The sequence below is a fragment of the Penicillium daleae genome (genome assembly GCF_028827525.1).
Source record: "Penicillium daleae strain IBT 16125 chromosome Unknown utg000002l_segment0_segment0, whole genome shotgun sequence".
NCBI lineage: Eukaryota > Fungi > Ascomycota > Eurotiomycetes > Eurotiales > Aspergillaceae > Penicillium > Penicillium daleae.
Window position 1 is genome coordinate 2,605,886 of NW_026623150.1, and position 20,946 is coordinate 2,626,831.

Below are 20,946 nucleotides of genomic sequence, written 5' to 3' on the forward strand. Positions count from 1 at the left end.
ATTCCAAGCACGGCCGCGACCAAGGACCACGAATACCCTCCAAAATGGCAGGGTGGTACCATTCAAAACACTGCTCACGAAATGGACTCACAGCTCATGGTGTGGGAAATAGGGCTGAAAGCGCCCTAGACGGTCGGAAGTGGTATGCGCGGGGCTCGAATGGGCAGAGGACCTCGTTAGGTAGCAAAGGTGGGCTGTCGAACCCCGCAGCGGAGAGCAGCACGGAGGGGGAAGTAAAGGGGGATGGTGGTATGCCCAAAGAGTTGATGATTCAGGGAGAAATTGGGAATCCTGAGAGAATCAAGCTGTCAGCACCCAAAAAGAAAAGACGCCAGATCTCAGCCGCGAGCGACCAGGCGGGGAGGGGGGTTTAAGTGGGCGGGCGGGTTCATGGCTTGTAGCCTATCGCGATGGGGGGAGCACCATTGGGGGGTGAGGAGAGGAGAGAACGGGGAAGGACTGTACCGATCCGATTAGGTCGCAGTTCTCGAGGACGAGAGGGAGGTTGAAGGTAGAGAGAATATGAAGCTGAAGGGTCAAGGCCGGGGTAACTTGGGGGGAGTAAGTAGCGATGGAGAACGAGGAGGAGGTGATCGGGGGGTGTTGTTCTAGACGCGATAAGGAGCGTGTTGGGGGCTGTAGGCTGAAGGGCTGACGGCCGTAGGGTTTAGTGGGCCCTTGGCATAGTCCTGTGGGACTTGACCATCAAACGGTCTGCTGCACCGCCACAGCTGAACTTATGAACATTCAGAAATTTAAACCAGGAATTAACCAGGAGAAGTATTCTGTCTGGGGGCTATGAATTGACTGGTTCGATTGGGATCAGTCAACTGCACAACATACTTTCGTCTCGGCCTCGCCCTGTGTTTCAGCTCCCAGCCACACTCAAGGCAGATTCTCAGCCCAACGTGAATTATTATTATTATTATTATACGGGTGAGATTCTATCCAATGGCATGTCCATATGTCGAGCTAAAGATCTCCAAGGCAACCGTGGGCCGAGTTTAAAAAATTACCAAGCAATGGACTAATCTAACTGGTTATAGTAGATCCTCCTCCTATAGATACTTCTACTAGATCATCTTCAATCTACCTCTTCATATTGAGCCTCAAAAGATCGTCCTTCTCGAGACATAGCTTTGATCATGAGCTTGGAAGAATACGAGGATACGACCTACAGGCCCGCATCGAGTGGGTTTTGAAGAGATACACTTCCTGAAGGCACCTCCAAAGCTGTTCTTCCCCTGCTTTTTGTTTTTGTTATTTAATTCAAAAAGCAACCTTCCTGACTTAAGCAGTTTAATTCTCCGTATGCATTGTCTTCCCTGCACTTAGTACCGACCGTAGGAATCCTCTCTGCAGAAAGATCTTCCTGATCGACCATGTCAGGCCTGTGCATAGGTCCCCAGTTGGACGGAAGTACCAAATAGACCACCACGTAACGAATAGAATAGGAAGCGACAGTACTACCTACTAAATTATAGAAACATATTTGATCATGCTTAATAGAAGGCTCCCGTCCGATTCGCAGCATATTTCCCCGACAACTCCACTCAACGGCCGGTGTCTGCACCCACAGCGTCATGTCCCAACGCCCTGCACGTCATAGGCTTCGGCTGTACGTGCCTTGCGCCTGCATATAAACGACACATCGAGACGGACATTTCAAAATTGCCATAATCATTAAGAGAACACCCTTATGAAATAAGTCTACCGAAAATGTTCTACTTTATCCTGTTTCTCGTGTCACAAGTCGTCCTTCTCGCGGCCTGGGTATCAGGTACCCTAGACCCATACCAAAAGAAACTCCAAGAGAAGTTACTAGAGGCGATGGGGGAGACTAAAGTATCCTATGGATTGAAGAGTAAGTATTTCCACAAGAAGTCAACACGATCCATGAAGTTACCATAGAAAGATACACAATACAAAGAAAGAGGGTACTAATTTTGAGGTCCATTTAGAGAGTTTAACTGCCAAGAAACTTATTGAAGATGAAAACTTCAGCAAGATTCAAGATCAACTGGGCAACCAGCTAGGAAATGTGTTTGAGAAGGGAGGTCTGGGAGATGGACTGGGAACTCTGCTTAGCAAGGGCCTGTGAACTATGAACCGCTTGTGCTGGACCATACGGGTGGGAATCGGCCTGTGCTAAAGAGCGAGCAGAACTATGAGGATGTATTCAATGATTTGCTTTCGATGACATTGTTTGATAAGACTAAGTATTACTTGATATTGTACAATTTCAGAAACTCGTCACACATTACACTGGCTTTTAGATGACACCACAACATGACCACCGTATGGACTTCCCTCATAGTGTTCACCTAAGAGCTTGACATCATCAGATTCGCATAACTTTTCAGACATGAAATGAGGCCTTAAGTCCTCAGTTATCCACACACATCTCAGTCAGCACCACGTTACAGAGCTCCTGGTAGTAACCGGCTCCCTTCCAGGTGCTACGGGGAGAACGCATGCCCACGGTAGTCCAACCATCGGCCCGGAGCCGGGCAATCCGCTGTTCCTTGGACTCTTTGGCCAAAACATTGCCAAGTTCGTCCATGATCAGCTCCGGCTCCAGGTCGACTTTGCCTCCTTCTGCCTGAGTGACGGGCGAGAAGCTCCAGAAGGATGCGGCGCGCCGAATCTTTCGAGCGCGACGAACTCTCTGAATCTCGGCAACCTTCTCCACGTGCCGCCTGACGTCGGAGATGTTGGCGTTCACTTGCGAGCGAAGAAAGTCAACCCCCGGCTGAACTTGGCAATTTGAGCCATACGCATGGGCGTAGTGGCTTTATTCTGGACGGTCTTTTCTTCGCCCTTGTGCCCATTACCCTTGTTCTCATTGCCCTCGCGCTCATCTCCCTTGGGGCCGTTCTTCGTAGGGGTCCTTGGGATGCGACTTGGGCTTGAACGGGCAGCCAACCCCTTAGCCACCTGGGCTGCAGTCAACTTGATATGGCCAAGGTTCAACCGAATTTCTGGGATAGGCTGCAATGGACGTCGAGCACGAACCGATTTTCCCAGCTTCGTGGGGGTGTCAAACATTCCAGGGTACCTTCTAACTGGCGGAGGCAACTCGCATACCGACTTTCTAACGCGGAGCGGAGACGGCATCAAGGAATTCATTTTGATGAACTCTTCGAGTTCATTTGTGTCTGTGACTTGGGGCAGTTGAACTCGGAAGAGTGCATTGTTCTGGAGTGATCCACCACGAGCGTCAACCGATGCAATGCAGGCCCGCATGAAAAAATCCTGGCCTTCAGTCTCCGAGTCGGAAACGAATGGATCCTCGACATCCGGAATATTGAGGGAGACATCAATCATTCGCGTCAGAGCGTCGACGACGAGAGGTTGTAGAGGTGAGCACTCTTGAGCTTCGTCGGAAGTTGCAGAATAATCGTAGGATGTCAGAGGCGACTGCGTCTGAGACACGGATTGAGGACTCGGAGGAGGAGTTGGGTAGACCGTAGCCAGCTTTGGCAATGGAAAGGACTCTGGAATAGAACGGAGACACTCCAAAAAAGAGTCAAGAGCGGCCTGGAGATAGTTGACCTTGTTGCTCGAGTAGAGATGGGCTGCTTGGCCCAGGAACTCGTAGGAGATAGCCGCGTGAAACGCCAGGTAGGCTATGTAGATCGGATGAACCTGCATCAAAATGATGAGTTGCCAAGCCTTGGGGAAAACCTCAAGACATCGCACACTTACATCTGTTTTTCCGGTCGTTGCGAGGAGCTTTGTAGCGCGAGCTGCACATTGTTTGTACTGTCGGTCAAGGTAGAGCCGCTTGACCTCCATCAAGACCACCTCCCACTCCTTCGGGGTCTTTGGTGGCAGCGAAGATGAAGAATAGACGAAGGATGCCATAGGGTTCTTGGTAGAAAAGCCCCCAGCATGGTGTATGTGATGCAAGACTCGAGTTGTTGATGAAACAGCGAGGTTCGTGGATGGTAAGAGAGGAAGAGAGACGGACAGATCAGGATCATCTCAAGCAATCTTTTTGAGCAGTAATGGCCATGGACGCGTATAGACACGCACGTGAGCGTATAAACGTGAAGATATTCGCGTTGTACATGTAAACACGGATGTGGGGACGTGGAGGGAGAAGGTGGTCGGCATGGCGATATTGTCTTCCGGATTTGGAAGGTACGGATACTAGAGTCTCCCTGGAAATAAGCTCATGCTAAACTCGCGCAGGTGCGAAGCAGTCAAGAGCCTTTGCATGGCGGTGATACATCATGGATTATTCAAACACTTTGAGATTGAAAACACTCAGCAGAGTTACGTGATGACGGGTTAGACTAGAGAGCTTCGTACGGGGAAAATCATTGAGAATAGGTGATGCAGCCTCCTTTTATTCATGAGCGTGAAGGGACATTGAAATGATTTGACATCTACCATTGTTCCTAGATCAAAATTACCAACAAAGGCAAACCGAGCTATTGTGCCTTTTCAAAAACATGAGCAGCATCATCTGTGCGGTGATTGTAAGGAATGGCTCTTGAAAGTGCCTCTCCAGTTGCAGACAAGGCACCTAGGAAGTCACCCAATAAACGGTCCAGCTCCTCCGTGATAATCGCATCATCAACTCCGTCCATCAAGCTCTCAAATTTTGGTGCATGAACGGCCGGAAATGAGATGACACCGTGTTCAGACTCTCGTAGTGTAGTAGCTTCTGACATCACATCACGTCGAGCAGTCTGCAAAGGCTCCTCATAGATAGGGGAGCCTGGTTCAGAGATCGAGGGTGCAGTGCCTCCGGGGCTTCCATGAAAGGGAATAGCCGTAGGTAAAGGGGACACATCATCTTCAGATATTACATCGTTGTGCTTGCTCCACAAAGGATGGTCCTCCTCTTCGTCAGGGCCAGGTCCATCAAGCAACCCGCCCGATTCCGAATCATCATCCGTTGATTCGATTAGCGTGGGGAATTCAGAGTTGAACGAGCTGACAGGCTGTGGTGAAATGCCCGGAGGAGTAGACGGACGATCAAAACGGAAGGGGTCATAATCAGAATCTGACATGGTCGAAGCATGAGAAGCCGAGGTGGACGGGCGAGAGATAACTGATTCCTCGGCTGGCTGTTGCTGGGGAGGAACGGTAGGCGCTCGAAGGGTATCATGCCGCTCAGGTTCGTCATTGACACTGGTTTCATCCGGCTGACTTGACATGACAGGGAATGTCCACTCCATCGTGGCCCGCTTCTCGGCTTGGAAAGATCTTTCCTCGATAGGATCCGGTGCTGGTACTTCCTTCGGTGCTTCTTTCGCGGCCTCTTCTTCTGGCTGCATAAATCCAGGGAACTTCCAATCCATAGTAGGTGGCCGTGGACCGGAAGGGGGGTGGAAGCTCTCATCTTGAGAGTCACCAGCTTCCACGTCGCTGCCGGAAGACTGTGAACTATTTTCATTTGAGTTGCGGTGGATTCGGAGACTTGATCGATTTGCACGAATAGTATCTGCGTTGGCCAACTGGAACGGCTGTGCAGATGGTGCACCAGCTGCGTAGTGTGATGAATCGAATGACCCGATATCGATGTCTATGAATGTTGATGTGACGGAGGACCGGTCGGTCTCCGTGCGTAAAGGTAGATCTGATACTGGCTGAGGGGGCTGGATCGGAACAAAGTCATTTTTTGTCTCATACTTGTAACTCGGCTTATCCTCATCGAAAAGACCTTCCATTGCAGCTGCACCGCGTCGCACCCGCTCATCGAAATTGGCTTTCTGCTCGGGGTTCATATCGGTGTCGGAGATATCTTCATTAGAGTCATGGTCCGGAAGCGGAGTGGTTGGGCTGATTGTTTCTTCCATCTCAGCCAGGGATGCTGCTATTTGGTCGAGGTCAATAACGGAGAACCGTCGCTCAAAGCCATCTGTGGTGCTGAAGCTCCAATCGTCATCAGATTCTTCGGTGCCAGGAAGCTCAGCGGCGGCAGCACCACCTGGGTGAAACAGTGAAATTCGCTGACCACCTCGTTGTGACCACTGGTAATAGTTCCTCACAAGCTCGCTAACCGATGAAGTGGGGTATTCTTCCTCAGTATCAGCAATGTAAGGATGAGCCAAAATTTCGGCCATCGTCGGACGAGTGGCGGGGTTGGAGTCCAATGCGAATGCAATGAGGTCTTTCAGACCCTCACTGTAGTCCTCGCTATCAAGCTTAGGAGTGTTTCGGTTGAGCTGCCGTCCAATTTGCATGCGCTCACGAAGCCCCGAGTTAGGTGGGTTACCCGTAGCGAACTCGAACAGTGTACAGCCATATGCCCACACATCAATCTAACTGGTCAGCAAGTCTCCAGAATGAGAGGAAACTAGGAAACTCACCTCACTACCATATTTGTGGGCTTCTCCACGAGTTGCAAACATCTCAGGTGGCATCCAATGCGGTGTTCCAATCCATGTCGATCTCTTATCGCGCTGTGACTGGAGAACACCCGCCACACCAAAGTCGCAAATCTCAAGCCGACCTTCCTCATGAATGAGAATATTCGCAGCTGTGAACACACATCAGTAAATTCCCTACAGCTTGGGACACTGAGAATATTATCGTACCTTTGACATCACGATGAATGATACCAGCTTCGTGAATGGCGTGCAAGCCGACCGCAAGCTCGCGCGCAATAGGAATGATGTACTTCTCATCAAGTCTATCCTTCGTCGCTCTCATCTATGTCAAATCAGCTGGGAGGTCTGTTGTTGGGGTTGTCGAACGACACAGCTTACCAATGTTCGTACACTTCCACCCGGGCAATATTCACAGACCAACCACAGTTGGGAGTGGATGGAAATGGCTTCAATGAGCTCGTTGATATTCTTTGCTCCCGAGTCCTTTACTTGTTTCATCACCTTAGTTTCATGAATGAAATCCTTGATAGACTCATCCCTGAAATCACGTAAGGACTTGTAGTCAAGTGAATCAATGTCGAGAACCTTGATAGCAACAAGCCGACCGGAGGGCATTTCCCGGCCTTTGTAAACTCGTCCATAGGCACCTTTGCCAATCAATTCTTCAAACTCATATGGTGGCACGTCCGTCTTGGCACGACGACACATCTCTTTCACAGCTGTTCCTTGCTCTCGAGCTAGCTTGATTGCTTCCGCTTTATGTCTGGTAATCGCTGCCATAGCAGACGATGGGTCCAGGAGCCGGGACCCTCTGGAATCCATCTTGTTTCACTCGGTAGTGTTCGGGAAGGGGAAAAGGGAGCGGAAGGGAGAGAGGAAGGAAGGGAGGATTGTGGGGAAGGAAAACAAAACAAATTGAAAAGAGAAACGAGAACGAGCACTCTGACAGTGCAACAGACTGCTTAGTGCCTGTTTGAAGCCTGACGCTGCTTGAAAATATCGGAAAGATGTAACCTGGAGCGCCCACTATCTCTCTTTCTCAGGCTCAGTCGGCCTTTCGGAGAGGGCGAAGTAAGATCGGGAACGGACGGTGAACTTCGAGACCGCAAAGACCCGGAGGATGAGGATGCAATGAACTGGCGATGGGAGAAAGGAGTGGGAAAAGGGCCGAGGAATGATGGTGACAGAACAGGCGCAGCAGGACTGTTCTTGCGTTGCTTCCTCTTTGGGGTAGCTGGAGGGTCAGCCTCGATCCCGGCGTCAAAGACAAAACTGTCGACCGACTGCGTATCAATGCTGTCCTTTTGACCGATCACAGTCTCGGGACTATCATCCACAGGGAACTCTTCCACAAGCTCTTTGTACGACTGACTGAGAGTGCAGCCAGGGGTATTCACTTCTAGAGGTGGACTCTCTTCAGGTGTCACAGGAAGATGATCGGATTCTCTGAGCAAGCTGTCTATCTCAGTCTCGGATTCAGTCTCTTCTTCAATGCTGTAGTAGGTAGAAGGGCAGAATGAGGATGTGGTTGACGACTTCTGAGTAGGCCCTGGCGAAAGAGCTGCCTCCTCTTCAAGATGACCCAGCAAGTCAGAAATGAGAGCACTGGAGTCACGAGCAAGGTCAGAGCGGTTTTCACTCTCTATTTCCTCGTGTGCTAGCTCCTCTTCTGTATGGACACTCTCATGAGGTCCGAAATCAGATGGCGAGATCTTCGGCAGCTGGAAGCGGGTAGCCGAATCCCTGATTGACAACCCAGTCAGAGAAAATGGTCACGGAAAAAAGATGAAGCTACTCACGTTAGCAAGGCGAATGGAGAGTTCACCCGGTCAAAGTCCTGCGTATCAAGTCTGAGAGCGGGACCACGCGTTGACCTATGTCTGTAGAGGCCGCCTTCCAGACTTGGAGAACCTGGCGAGTCGATGTATCGAACCAAGTAGCCTTTTGTGCCAGGTGAGATACGAAGAGATCCTGCTGGAGAGTGGCCTGGGGGAGTCTGATCAGTCATGGTGAAATTTGATGGAAAGAGCGTTGCCTGTACAAGCGAGGGGTGTTGCGGGTAAGAGGTGGAGAGAGAAGTCAGGAAGAAGACAAGAGATGGGAGGTGGAGGAAGGAAAGAATTTAAATGCATGTCCCAGCAACATCAAGCGAGAAGCCAAATTCAGCTTACCCAGGAGAATCGAAATGGTACCTGTCGACGGGGAGATTGATCGATCCCTGGCCGCGTCAATTGGTATAAATTGACGATCCCGACGGTCCCTCTCTCACTTCACGAGAAGTTCAACATAATATCCGGAATCATTGAGGGTTATTTATTCGAGAAACACGACCAGATAATGAATGCTCCGATTTCTCGACGTCTTATTTGCACCACGTCGTGGTCATGGATGTTGGCGGTGCGTAATCACACGTGACCTGTTGTCTCTAACGCGTTGAGGCCTGAGGTGTCCACAGGACTCTTAACTTAATTGTAGATGCCTTAAACAGCAACAACAGCATTCAGGCACACCTTACCTGGCCCCTTTCCAAAGGCAGTGGGCTGTCCCTGGGTTATGCAGGGTCACTGAGCGAAGCTACAGCTACAGGAAATTTTACGGCTCCTAACATATATGCAAAAAGTAATATTAAGGCCAGAATTTCCCTATACAAAGAGCTAACCGAGGGCAACATCCATCTGTTCTAGAAGGCGACGCTCGGTATTGATGCAGGCGTACTATCCGATAAACCAAAATTCATCAATCTCCTTATTTACAGACCGAACTGGTCACGCAGACACTTGGCAAACCGAGCGATAGCCTCATCGATCTTCTCCGATGACGCAGCGGCGTAAGTCGCGCGGAAGTACATCTTTTCCATGACAGCAGACTTGTCAGCCTTGAACCAGCTGCCCCGCGACAAGAGTACTTGGTGCTCCACAGCAGACAAAAAGATTTCCTCCTCGATGGCTTCGCGGGTCTTGCCGGCCGCAACGCCGGGGTGCTTGCGCCAATCAACCTCAATCCAGTGCTGGAGAAGAGTCAGTTCCTGGATCTGTATTTGTGTTTCAAGCGGATTGATAATTAACTTACGAACATTCCTGCCGCGGGAGGTACCCAGTGGGCGATCTCGGTAGGCAGATGCTTCTCACAAGAGTGGAGCAGCGCATCGCGACGGTCGGTGTACTGCATGCGCAGGTGGATGAGCCAGTCCAGGAATCCAGAGTGGCCCCAGTGCTCATCTAGGAGTTTGAACAGAACAATCTGGGAGATACCACTGGGGTTCTGCGAGGAGACCTCGAAGTTGCGGATAAAACGTTCAATCATCTGTTCCGAAGCAACAATCCAGCCAACCCGGGAGCCAGGAGAAATAACCTTCGAGAACGACTCCAATCGGCACACACGACCGTCAACATCGATACTCAAGAAAGAGGGAACAAGGGACTTGATGAACTCCTCGTGGTTAGCAGGAGGGGGGGAGGGGCAGCGGCGCCCTGGCCAACATAAGGCTGCATCTGCAGGAAATAGTAGGGTTCATCCTCGACAATGTAGACATCGTGCTTTTGAGCAACCTTGTAGACTGCGTTGCGGCGTTCAGCCGACTGGGTGGCACCAGTGGGGTTTTGTCCGGTGGGGATGGTGTACAAGACATAAGGCTTGCGTGCGCCCCGGGCCTTCTCGTCCCAGTTGCTAAGGATCTCATCCATAGCCTCAGGAATGAGACCTTCTTCATCAATGGGGATACCGACAGCCTTCAAACCAAGAGGGAATGCGGTTTCGGCGGCACTGACAAATGTATACTCTTCCATGAGAATGTAATCACCACGCTCAGTCAAGACACGAAGTGCTGTGTCCCAAGCATAAGTGCTACCACAAGTCATGGTACATTGCCAGTCAGAATAAGGGGGGTTGTGAATAATCTTGACGTAACGTCAGTATCTTTGAACAATTTGAAACCATCTGGCCCGTACCTCAGTGTGCTCGGTGATGAACCGGAGTAGTTGAGCAGCTCCGGTCGCCTGGCCATAGTTAAGCGCAATTTCGAGATCTGGTACCCAGTCCTGTTAGTACTGTTTTAAAAGACCAGTAGAAGCTCTGAAATGGCCACGAACCATAGAGACTTGTGCCATCCTTGATATCATGCTTTCCAGCGCGCACAACCGAGCCGGACTTTCGTGTAGCTTCCGAGGAGAACTCGGGGGGATTGGGGACCTTGATGTCGATATGTTCAATGGGGAAGTATTCAGCAGAGGGCAGACCACCGCCAAGAGAGATGATCCCTGTATATGAATGTCAGCCACACAGAATTCCACTGGGGGGTGGGTATAGATGGAGAAAGGCGGACCTGGGTTCTTGAGGTATTGAGCAGCAGCCTTCAGAGTTGAGGCCTAAAGATTGATCAGTACAATTATATAAATGAGGGACATACACTGCAGTCGGCACATACCTTGCGAGACTTGGCCTCAATAGACAGCAGGTCTATTTGCATTATGTCAATTGGTGTTCGTGCTCCCCGCAAAAAGTATTTCTGACATACGATCGAAGCGCTTTGCCTTGGGCTTAGTATAGCAAGCCTGTAAACACCAAAACATTGATCAGCACTCCTGCGCCATTGAAAACTTCGATCTCATCGTATCCAACCCCCATCGAATCATGAGTATCATACCGGGCTCTTGAACATATCACTACTGCACGACGCAGCAACACCAGTGGGTATCTTCGCCATCTTCTCGCGCCACCCAGGAACACCATTGACGGTCAACGGGTCCGGCATGGGCACAGCCGAGGTATCAGTAACGCCCACCATATCAATGTCCAGCGGCGCAGGCGGGCTCATGGTTTTGACAAGTATTTAGGGTGGGTAGGTTCGGAGGGGTATAATCTTTTTTTTGTGTTCGATGCTCGAGACGAGGTAGATTCGGCGCGAGCCACTGCAGAGTTGCGATTCTAGCTAGGTATTCGGAGGCACGCAAAACCTGGGCAGACGACACTCAGTTATGTTCAGGAGGGAAAAGAGTGACACCGGAGTTGGAGCGGTAGTGGAGGCGAATGGGAGGCAGATGGCGGAATTTACAGCAGCGATATCCACTCGGCAGCGCGGATCCTGACTCATCAATACAGCCTAACTATCTAAACTTTGGAGAAGCTTTGAGACAAACGAGCCAGTAGCCATTCTCAAGGTAGGTTTCTGTTATCTAATTCCTCCTGTGCAGGGTTGCTGCTGGCGGACAAAGACGCACTGCAGCTACGCCCCGGTCAGGTGTAGGGCGTAGGGTGTAGGGCGTTTGAGGGGTCTTGATACGAAACAATACCGGCATTCGGTTATCGGCAAGTGCATCTGGGCGGTGTGCGGACATGAATACGGTAATCCGTGAACGCTGAACCCCGCATAGATAAGGCTATCACCGGCATCGGCGCGATAAGCTTAATGCGCTTGGACTATTTCGTCGAACGAAGTATATAATCACGGGATATGCACAAAAGCATCCTTTTAGGGTAGGGGGAGGTGACTTTAACAATCCCCTTTGTCTATTCAACAAAGTGTTCATTCCATGCTATCTGAGAAGGATCTACTTTCTAAAGGCTCGAACGCTCTACATACTTGCCCGCAGTTCCATCTAGCTGTGCCTCCAAGACCGCGCCTTTTCCGTTTAGCACGCTTTGAATAGCCTCTGGCAGCTTCTGGGCTAGCTCAGCAACGGTAGAAGCTCGACCAGCCCAGAGCTCACCGCCAGCTGCAGCTTTGGCAATGCCCGAGTAATCTGGCGTTGGGGCGAAGGAGATGTTCAAATCTTCATTCGTAGCACGCGAACCATCGCCGTTGGGATGCACGAGTAGCATACTTCGCCGGGGTGCATTCCACCCCTTGTTGTTCAACACGATAGTCAAGACGGGAATATTGTAACGACGTGCAATCCAATAGACAGATCCAGGAACGGAAAAAAGATATGTCCCGTCTCCGACAACTTGGACCACAAACTTGCCCTTGCCAGGACCACCGTGTTGCACGTCGGAAGCAAGCTTGATACCTAGAGCACCGCCGCCGGACCAACCCAGGCCTCCACCACCACAGTTGATCCAGGAGTTTGGCAATGTTGCACTGACTTGATCCGAGACTTGCAGGGAGAGTGTGACAGCTTCAATTGCCCAGATAGTATCGACGGGCACTCCCTTGCGAACTTGCGCGATCATGTAGGAGACGTTGAGGGGAGCACTGGCGCCGCCTGCTGGGGCTACTGCCAGATCGGCAATTTCCTTCCGGCGTTTCGCATAGTCTTGCTCACGCTGCTGGCCCATAGCACTGTTCTCGGCTGAGGTGGTGAATTGCTGAAGCGAGTTGTTGTTGCTAACGTGCTCGTTGAGCTGTCTCAAAGCCGTGGCTGAATCTGCACGGAAAGTAGCCATGGAGGGGATATAGAACACCGGCATCTGTTGCTTCAACGGGTCCACATCGATATGAATAATCTTGGCGGATGGGGATGGCTTGAATTGCGTTGGCACCCAGGGTACATCGCAATCGATTACTAGGATGAAATCGGCCGTCTTTACGAGATCGTGCCCCGGGTACCGCATGCCGAGCCATCCAGGATGGTCGGCCGGGAAGCACATATCACAGCCACCAGTGTCCAAGACTCGGATACCCTTAAAATAATTGGCTAGGGTCACAAGCTCTGTCACTGATTGGGCGTTTCGACCGGTATAGCCCACGATCACCAGCGGGTTCTTAGCAGCCGCGAGCTCAGACGTGATCAGCTCGATGCCTGATGGAGGTAGCGCGGCCGGCGCCACGGGGCCCCAATTACTCTGGTTGAGTTGATAAGGCTCAATATCCTCTTCCATCACCTCACGAGCTCCCATCAGATAGACGGGGCCCTGCGGGTTACTGGTTGCAAATTGCAAAGCTCGGTTGACAATCTGCTTCACATTCTTACCAGACTTGATCTCCCCTGTATAACGGCAGTACTGGGAGACGATCTGCTTTTGATCAGGCACATCCTGGATCCAATGGATATATTCGGTTCGCGAACCACGAGTCTCGCCTTCAATTGTGTAGGGTGAAAGTCCTGCAAAGATGAGGACTGGGGCACGTCCACATGAAGCATTGTGCACTGCCGCGCCCAGTCCTTGAGTTCCGACGTCGACATGTACGATAACAGCTTGTGGTTTGCCGGTCAAGCGAGCGTAGCCATCGGCCATTGAGAGTGCAACCATCTTTACAGCTTGTGTTAGTCTGTCCTACGTTGTCTCGATAATATCCGAACGAGGGGATGGAAGAATCATGTGTGCAGGATAAACCGGTGGATCGTGGGATGGAACAGTGATAGACGCACCTCATTGGGGCAAGTAATGATTCTAGGGAACTGGTCTTTCTTCTCCTTCTGGCCTTTCACCATGGCCTCCAAGATGGACGGGTGGTCTGAGCCGAGGTTGACAAAGACATGGCTGACGCCGCCCTAGTTGATTGTTAGGGTTGTACATTGACAGGGTCTTTGGGTATCACAAACCTCCCAGAGGGCCTCGAAGAAGGCAAAAGATGCAGTATAGACCCTATCTTGCCGTTAGTTGGATACCATAATCAGCGGTCAACCAGTGCGGGGAACTTACATCACTGCTCGCTCGCGGGTATGTAATCACGCAACAACAGAAGGCACCGAAGATGATCGGAAGGGAAAACGCTAACAAGTGTCAAAAGAGCTAGAATATAAATGAATAAAAGTTAGAGAACTGTAAGCTGACATTGATAAAGCAGCAGGCCTGGGCATGTATGTGTCGGAATTGGCTTTCCCCGCCTCCTCTCCGGACAGAAGACCGAGATCTACACATGCGGAGCAACGGAGACGTGGGGGCATCCTGTAGCTTGGCCCACGGTCTACATCACTCCTCACCTTATCGTCTTAGCCCCTCCAGTAATTGCTGTACGGTTACCCTCGGCATTGTATTTCCAGGAGAAAAAATGCCGGCAATTGGTCTTATGCGGGCAGGCATGTCGTCTAAGCCTGAAGCTACAGCAGATGGATGCCAAGTTCTAAGCAAAGCCGAGAGTCAGCACATCCCGTCCGATTACACTCGTTCAATGCTGACGATCCGGAACAAATCCGATGCCTTGCGAGGTAGAGCACACTAGTTCAAAAAGGGGACAGGGAGAGTAGAGAAGACCAGGAGCTTAGCCTGCTCTTTGCCTTGGGGAATAATCAACACGGCAATGTACCTGCAGCAATAATGTATACATTACGGATGGTTTCTATTGTAGCGATAATGAGCCGAGAGTGGACCAAACGGGAAATAACCCGCCATAGATATTTCAAAAGTAAAACATCTGGCAATTCTAGGTATGAAATGCACATCTATGTTGAGTCTTCCGTTCTGCCAGACTGCTTACGATGGAACCTGCTTACGACCAGCCGATCGCCGATATCGCACACTACACTTTCCATTATGAGATCGAGGAAGCAGATGCAAAGGTGTGGGCAAGGGCACGTTTGGCTTTACTCGATACTGTAGGCTGTGCCATCGAGACTGCAGCCACCAGTAACGAATGTCGAAAGCTATTAGGTCTCGCAACTAAGGGCATAAATGTTCCAGATGGATTTCGAGTTCCGGGAACCGATCTACAGGTGGACCCACTAGAAGGAACGTTCAGTTTCGGAATTCTTATACGATACTTGGATCATAATGATGCTTTGGGAGGGGCGGAATGGGGTCATCCATCAGGTAAGATGCTTGCCAGATGAAAACTCTTGTAAATGTTCAGTCATATTGAATTTTATATCAAAGATAATATCGCAGCTATCTTGGCTGTTATGGACTGGCTGTCACGCATGGCCGCCGCGGGCCGTCTCACCCATACTGGACCCCCGTTGACCGTGCGGACATTGTTGATCGCAGTGATCAAAGCTTATGAGATACAAGGCTGCTATCAACTGTGCAACGCATTCAATGATTACGGCATCGACCATGTGGTATTGGTCAAACTGGCTTCGGCTGCCGTCGTTTCATGGTTGCTGGGGCTCACGGAAGGGCAGACCATGGCATGCATCTCTCACGTCTGGATGGATGGGCAGCCCACGAGAGTGTACCGAGCACGCAATAACACGATTCCACGGAAAGGATGGGCTGCAGGGGACGCTGCGCGGAGAGCTGTGCAGCTTGCTTTGTATGCTCAAGCAGGCCAGCCAGGCGCGCCGGGAGCTTTGTCCTCAAAGCCATGGGGCTTCTGGGCTCGAACATTCGGGGAAGATGGCTTCCAGTTTCCTCAGCCATTTGGTACTTGGACAATCCGAAATGTGTTATTCAAGGCTATGCCAGTAGAGGGACATGCAGTATCAGCCGTGGAAGCAGCCCTGCTCCAGATGCGTCGCTTCGGAGAAAAAGGGTTGTCAAATCCCACAGAAGATATAAAGCGAATAGACTTGCGCACCACGGCTGCCGCTGGTTTGATCATCAACAAGAAAGGACCATTGCGCAATGCCGCAGACCGTGATCATTGCATTCAATATGTGGTTGCTTTGGCATTCTTGAAAGGCAGTGCGCCTGAGCCTGCCGACTATCTTGACACAAGTTCATGGGCGATAAGTAGGGATATGGAGTGCTTGATGGATAAAATCACGGTTTCACCCGACGAGATGCTGACCGGTGATTATTTGAACCTGGATAAAAAGAGCATCGGAGCGGGTGTTACAGTCCATCTCAAGGACGAATCGGTTCTTCCGGAGATTCTGGTTGAGTACCCCATTGGACATGTGCGGAATCCCGGAACAAATGCGTTTCTGGAAACCAAATTCTCACAAAACATGGCGCGGATGTTCTCCAAGGCAGAAATCGTCCAGATAGCAGAGGCAGTCCACCACCCCGATCTGCTAGTAACGGATTTCGTGGGGTTGCTTGCACGTCCGGCAAGCCAACAAAAACTGTGAAGGAGAGAAAAAAGGAGCGAATTTGCGCCAGGAAATAGTCGAGGACAGTCTTCTTTCAGTCGACCTTGCCAACGCCTTTCAGAGTTAAGTATACGTCTGTTCCCCACCCCCAAAGACTCTGTACAGCAATGCTTCCGCCGAAATACTCTGCGTATGCACGACTGAGCGGCAATCCGTATCCAAGGCCCGCAATGCTGCTTAGATGACCCCCACTGCTAGAGATCGTATTCAGAGCATCCAAATTGCCATTTTCCGAGTTGAAATCCACGTCTGAGAATGTCGTAAAGCTGTATGACCAGATGTGTGGGAGGACTTCTGGGGGGATACCCCCGCCGCGATCGCGAATACGAATAGTGATGCTCTGCGACGAGGACTTGGAGGCTCCCATTGCCTCAGTCGAATACGCCTCATCGTTGGCATCGAGCTGGAAGCCAATGTCGGCATCACCTGCGACAGGTGGTTCTTTGCCTGGCACGTCTGGAGCAGCGGCAATTGTCACCTCGATGGGCTCCCGCTCGTTTCCAGACTCGATGGTCGCCCGGAACGCATTCTTCAACAATTCCGTGATGATATATTCCACGTGCACTGGAATGTGGGCAAACGAGGCCTCGGGCTCGCCTCCAATGACGAGACGCGGACGCACCCCATATTTCAACTCGCAGATCTCACCAACGAAATCCTCGCATAGACGGATAATTCGCGCGGGCTGAAGCGCAGTATCAATCACACCAATGTAATTTGACGGAACCGCCTCCTTGGATGAGCTGGGCTTGGAGCGACCAGGCGGCTCATCATTGACCGGCTGGGAAGCAAAATGTAGCGCCAAGTGTTGTTCAGCGATTAAACGAGTACCGATACGCGCACGCAGATGGGTATCCAAGAAGCGCGTCACATCGGCAGGGCTGACATATTTCCGGCACTCTAGAAATCCCCGGGCAAGAATGGGAATGGTATTGGTATGTGTTTGTACAAGGTCCGCAAGCACTTCGCCAAACTGGTTTTCTTCCTCGAGAGTAGTGATTCGCCTTTGTTGATACGGGAGGAGGGTAGACAGGGAATGGCGGTAGTTTTGGTAAATCTTCGACACGTAAGGGTTCGACACGACTATGAAAGGCAAATTTCGCAGTGCTTGGATTCGAGAGGCGAGTCGTGCGGGGAGCAAGGAGAGTGTGAAATTCGCCGAAGCTAGAAGCGCATCCTTAGATAACGGTGGGCGTCCATGTCTGCCAAATCAGCCCTCGTCAGCCTTCTTGTGTTTCCTCCGACTCTATCACCCCTTTTATGTAGTACTCACCTTAACAAGTCTGCCAACGTCAGGGGGCGACGAGGGCTAGCAGCGAGCTGGGCAACCTCATCTCTGGCCGCGTCTCCAGTTGTTGGGCGATTGGTCCAATCCCAGGTCTTTTGCGATGTCGACGTGTGACGTATCAACCGTGACCTCGTGAGTATGAGCTGAGCGTGCCCTCTCACTGGCATCGTCCCAAATCCCGTGGCAGCCATTGTGTGCTGGGTGGGGGACAAGGGGGGAGGTAGGAGAAGCACGGAATTTAGAGACAATGGGGGGCGGTGACGGGGGAGATCTGCAGCGCGTGGTTGGGGGACCGGATATCCTCGGCCTTCCATGGCCCTTACAGTTTTAATGGCGGCCAGTTCCGTCCACTTACCCAGGTATGAAGAACATATAATTATTGGATTCTAGTCCCTGGTCCACACATTGAATATTTTAAACAAATTTAACATGGTTACGACAGCAAAACTGTTTGGAGCCTATGGAACCCCAGTTGTCGATGACGTCGACGTGGACATCGACCATAACAATGTACACCATGGATTACGTGCTGTTAACCACTTCAAAAAATTTAGTTGATTCCATAAGAATTCGTTACTTCATTGTGATCTGCGGAAGTGGTGAGCATCCTTGCAGTCAAGGCCTCTCGCTGGGTAATTATATGTACACAAAGTCGTGGAGCAGCCGAGCGTAACTCCGTTGGTATCAAATCATGTCGCTGAAGCAAAAGACCCTAGACTGCCTACTGGGCTGGAGCCGTGGGGTCACTCGGCTGGAAATAGCCATGTAGGTTTGGAGATTTGGGTGAAGTCCATTACTGAGTCTTCACCTCTGCATCCCTTTCGACGTGGACGTGGTCGTTGGACTCGAGAGTGTCGACGTGATCATCAGGGAACTCGACGCTAGAGGGAGATGAAATGTCAATACGAGATCCCACGAGATGGAGTAAAAATACATCGAGGGCAAAGTCGCCGGAAAAAGGAATCATAAGGGAGGCATACACGAAGCCCTTGATCAGACTGTACTCATGCTTGATGGTACCACCCTTGCCAATAGCTTCCTCCTTGGCACTAACAAAGAGGGCCTTTGGTTAGCACAGATCTGTTTGGACTCGGTATGATGATGATGATGATGATGATGGGGAACCAACGCTTCGAGTTTGTCCGCAGAGGCGTCGGGCTTGAGAGTGACCTAGGCATTATTCATGTCAGTGGAGAGAAGTACACACCGAAGCAATCAGTCACTTACGTTGTATGAGAGAGGCATGATTGTTGATTGTTGATGGATGGATAGATGGATGGAGCACGTGTTAGTCAAGTGAAGTGTGGTTGGAAGGTTGGGTAACGAAAGATGGTGGAAAGGCGGCTGAGCGGAGGTGGAAAGAGGAGAGAATAACAGCAGGGCTGAGATGGTGGAGATAAGGTGGAGGGGGGAGGGGGCGATGTCTCTTTATACTGGTGGGACAGTCCTCGACTGATAAGAGCGACCGAGGACGTGGCTTTTGGCTGACTTGACTGTCTCTTACGCCATTTGTTTAGCTTTCCAAGGACCTTGGACACGCCTCGTTTCTACCATTTCTACCAGCTTTATAGTTTCTGGGCCGTCCCTGGCAGTCGATATACACTCTATTTTGCAATGTACAATAGGGAAGATGTTACACTGCCGTGGCCTGGTCTCCGCAATATCCAACTTAAGAAGTGGCGGCTGATATCTACTCAGCTTTCGATTTGGGTTTGCAAGGCAACCGCGCCTGATGAATAAGATAGTGGATTGCCGATTATGGAACGGATGACTCATTTTTGGGAGAGGCTCCCCCCTGCGCCCCTTGCGCCATGATAGTGTCAATGTTGACGCCTCCCATCTACGGGTTGGAGATTGAGTTAGACAGGATTGTAGTTATCCCAGCGTCGATGTAACCATGCAGCAATGCGGCGATGACGCTATTGTTCCCGCCAAACGCGGGGCAGATCACGTGATGATACTGCAGGTTATTTCCGGATGGCGCGATTGTTGATCCCGTCTCCATCAAGTACAGTATTACATTATTGGCTTGGTATTTTTCCATTGGCATTGATATCTGCATTTATCTGGTAAAGTCTTCGAGAAGCATGATTATTGAACCTGAGGAAATCAAGGGTATTCTCTATAGTCCAACATATCCGTCTTGATCCCGGGGAGGCATGCTCATTCCATGCATCCCCTTGTATGCAGGGCTTTCGGGTGCCTTCCATCCCTCCAGAATCGTCTTCTCATCCGCCAATTGATACACCTCAACCCCCAGCGGGCGGCAAGTGGCTCCCATTCCACCCTCCTTGTCATCCCAGCCCCAGTTGGACAGGTCGCCTGCAAGTCTGGTTAGTAGCAGTTCTCATGTAGTCGGGCAGGGGATGATTGAAACGGACCGCCAGGGCATGCAGATAGCGCACAAAGCACATCCACCTCGGCAAAGAATTCAAAATACTCCCCTGACTTGGCGGGAGAGGTCTCCATGAAGTATCGACCTTCTTCATCCAGTCCAGTCACCTGGAAGACGTTCAGCACATCATGGACATCCAGCTCCGTCAAGCCGTAGGGGACCACTGATCGAGTGAGATTGGAGTGGCAGTGGAAATCGAATGTCTCGCCGCCCATCAGGAGATTCACGTAGGGATCGCAGCGAGTACCCATCAAGTCGTGCACTCGGCCTCCAAATTGTGAAGTGCCAAAGACCACTTCAGGCTTACGCTTCCCATCCGGGCCCAGCACCTCATGCAACTGCCCGCCATTAAGCGAGTCGCCCGTGATACTGACCAGTGGCCGCAGATACGGGAGGTTGGACCAGAGGCGATCACCGACGGAGACGTGAGAGGCGTGGATTTGACGGGTACGTGCAGCCCACATTCGTTCCCGTGGGTTGTGTGCGCTCCAGATGTTCAAATCACCGACTTGAGGGCCTTTGGGCGTCGTCAGACGGCAGACGTGGCCAGCAGGCACAACCCACGCCTGACCGGAGCATGGTCGGATCGTGAATGATTCTTTGGGAATTCGCGCGGCGGGATTCGATGCGGTCTTGGAGATCCTCTGGTACAGTGCAGATGTCGCATGGATACCAGAGTCCGGGGCGGAGTCATAGGCTGGGGGAGGTCGACGAGCGGTTGCCATCTTGGAGGTTATCCTTGTAGTCTGTTCAGCAACGAGGTTGCGATGCAATCGAACTCGCTTTTGAGGACCGGATGCCAACTACAGGTCCTCCTAATACCGGGCCGGGGGCAATCATTCCATTATATAATAAGATAAGCTCGGAGAATTGCCGTTATCTGCCCAGGACTCCATTCTTGGGGCTTGCCCCGCATTATGTAGAGCCGAGAAGCGCCGCCAAAAGGTCAGGCAATCGCTTTGATCTGCCTAAATTGCGTCGAATGAACAGACTGGATCACTGGAT

At 51.1% G+C, this 20,946-nt stretch overlaps 10 protein-coding genes across 10 annotated transcripts; 2 read left to right on the forward strand and 8 right to left on the reverse strand.

Moving 5' to 3' along the window:
* Window positions 1-1,719: 1,719 nt before the first annotated feature.
* On the forward strand, window positions 1,720-2,101 carry N7458_001930 (uncharacterized protein; the record flags this gene model as incomplete). Its single annotated transcript, XM_056905313.1, has 2 exons — window positions 1,720-1,864; window positions 1,962-2,101. 2 exons carry the CDS (start codon window positions 1,720-1,722, stop codon window positions 2,099-2,101), a joined length of 285 nt encoding a protein of 94 aa, XP_056769420.1.
* Window positions 2,102-2,386: 285 nt separating this feature from the next.
* N7458_001931 (uncharacterized protein) lies at window positions 2,387-3,867 on the reverse strand (the record flags this gene model as incomplete). The annotated part of the gene is made up of 2 exons (XM_056905314.1): window positions 2,387-2,757; window positions 2,778-3,867. 2 exons carry the CDS (start codon window positions 3,865-3,867, stop codon window positions 2,387-2,389), a joined length of 1,461 nt encoding a protein of 486 aa, XP_056769421.1.
* A 572-nt stretch (window positions 3,868-4,439) lies between these two features.
* On the reverse strand, window positions 4,440-7,169 carry N7458_001932 (putative serine/threonine protein kinase; the record flags this gene model as incomplete). Its single annotated transcript, XM_056905315.1, has 4 exons — window positions 4,440-6,278; window positions 6,327-6,496; window positions 6,555-6,669; window positions 6,726-7,169. 4 exons carry the CDS (start codon window positions 7,167-7,169, stop codon window positions 4,440-4,442), a joined length of 2,568 nt encoding a protein of 855 aa, XP_056769422.1.
* Window positions 7,170-7,309: 140 nt separating this feature from the next.
* N7458_001933 (uncharacterized protein) lies at window positions 7,310-8,355 on the reverse strand (the record flags this gene model as incomplete). The annotated part of the gene is made up of 2 exons (XM_056905316.1): window positions 7,310-8,090; window positions 8,147-8,355. The coding sequence occupies 2 exons, from the start codon at window positions 8,353-8,355 to the stop codon at window positions 7,310-7,312; spliced, it is 990 nt and encodes a 329-aa protein (XP_056769423.1).
* A 741-nt stretch (window positions 8,356-9,096) lies between these two features.
* Window positions 9,097-11,160, reverse strand: N7458_001934 (aminotransferase-like domain-containing protein; the record flags this gene model as incomplete). The annotated part of the gene is made up of 9 exons (XM_056905317.1): window positions 9,097-9,354; window positions 9,417-9,779; window positions 9,827-10,243; window positions 10,295-10,371; window positions 10,436-10,603; window positions 10,669-10,711; window positions 10,771-10,802; window positions 10,861-10,897; window positions 10,990-11,160. The coding sequence occupies 9 exons, from the start codon at window positions 11,158-11,160 to the stop codon at window positions 9,097-9,099; spliced, it is 1,566 nt and encodes a 521-aa protein (XP_056769424.1).
* Window positions 11,161-11,900: 740 nt separating this feature from the next.
* N7458_001935 (uncharacterized protein) lies at window positions 11,901-14,086 on the reverse strand (the record flags this gene model as incomplete). Its single annotated transcript, XM_056905318.1, has 4 exons — window positions 11,901-13,535; window positions 13,655-13,777; window positions 13,829-13,871; window positions 14,061-14,086. The coding sequence occupies 4 exons, from the start codon at window positions 14,084-14,086 to the stop codon at window positions 11,901-11,903; spliced, it is 1,827 nt and encodes a 608-aa protein (XP_056769425.1).
* A 618-nt stretch (window positions 14,087-14,704) lies between these two features.
* Window positions 14,705-16,237, forward strand: N7458_001936 (putative 2-methylcitrate dehydratase (PrpD); the record flags this gene model as incomplete). Its single annotated transcript, XM_056905319.1, has 2 exons — window positions 14,705-15,035; window positions 15,099-16,237. 2 exons carry the CDS (start codon window positions 14,705-14,707, stop codon window positions 16,235-16,237), a joined length of 1,470 nt encoding a protein of 489 aa, XP_056769426.1.
* A 55-nt stretch (window positions 16,238-16,292) lies between these two features.
* N7458_001937 (alpha-ketoacid dehydrogenase kinase family protein) lies at window positions 16,293-17,737 on the reverse strand (the record flags this gene model as incomplete). Its single annotated transcript, XM_056905320.1, has 2 exons — window positions 16,293-17,460; window positions 17,532-17,737. 2 exons carry the CDS (start codon window positions 17,735-17,737, stop codon window positions 16,293-16,295), a joined length of 1,374 nt encoding a protein of 457 aa, XP_056769427.1.
* Window positions 17,738-18,339: 602 nt separating this feature from the next.
* On the reverse strand, window positions 18,340-18,791 carry N7458_001938 (uncharacterized protein; the record flags this gene model as incomplete). The annotated part of the gene is made up of 3 exons (XM_056905321.1): window positions 18,340-18,595; window positions 18,676-18,716; window positions 18,774-18,791. The coding sequence occupies 3 exons, from the start codon at window positions 18,789-18,791 to the stop codon at window positions 18,340-18,342; spliced, it is 315 nt and encodes a 104-aa protein (XP_056769428.1).
* An 877-nt stretch (window positions 18,792-19,668) lies between these two features.
* Window positions 19,669-20,666, reverse strand: N7458_001939 (urea carboxylase-associated family protein; the record flags this gene model as incomplete). The annotated part of the gene is made up of 2 exons (XM_056905322.1): window positions 19,669-19,868; window positions 19,928-20,666. 2 exons carry the CDS (start codon window positions 20,664-20,666, stop codon window positions 19,669-19,671), a joined length of 939 nt encoding a protein of 312 aa, XP_056769429.1.
* Between the last annotated feature and the right edge of the window lie 280 nt (window positions 20,667-20,946).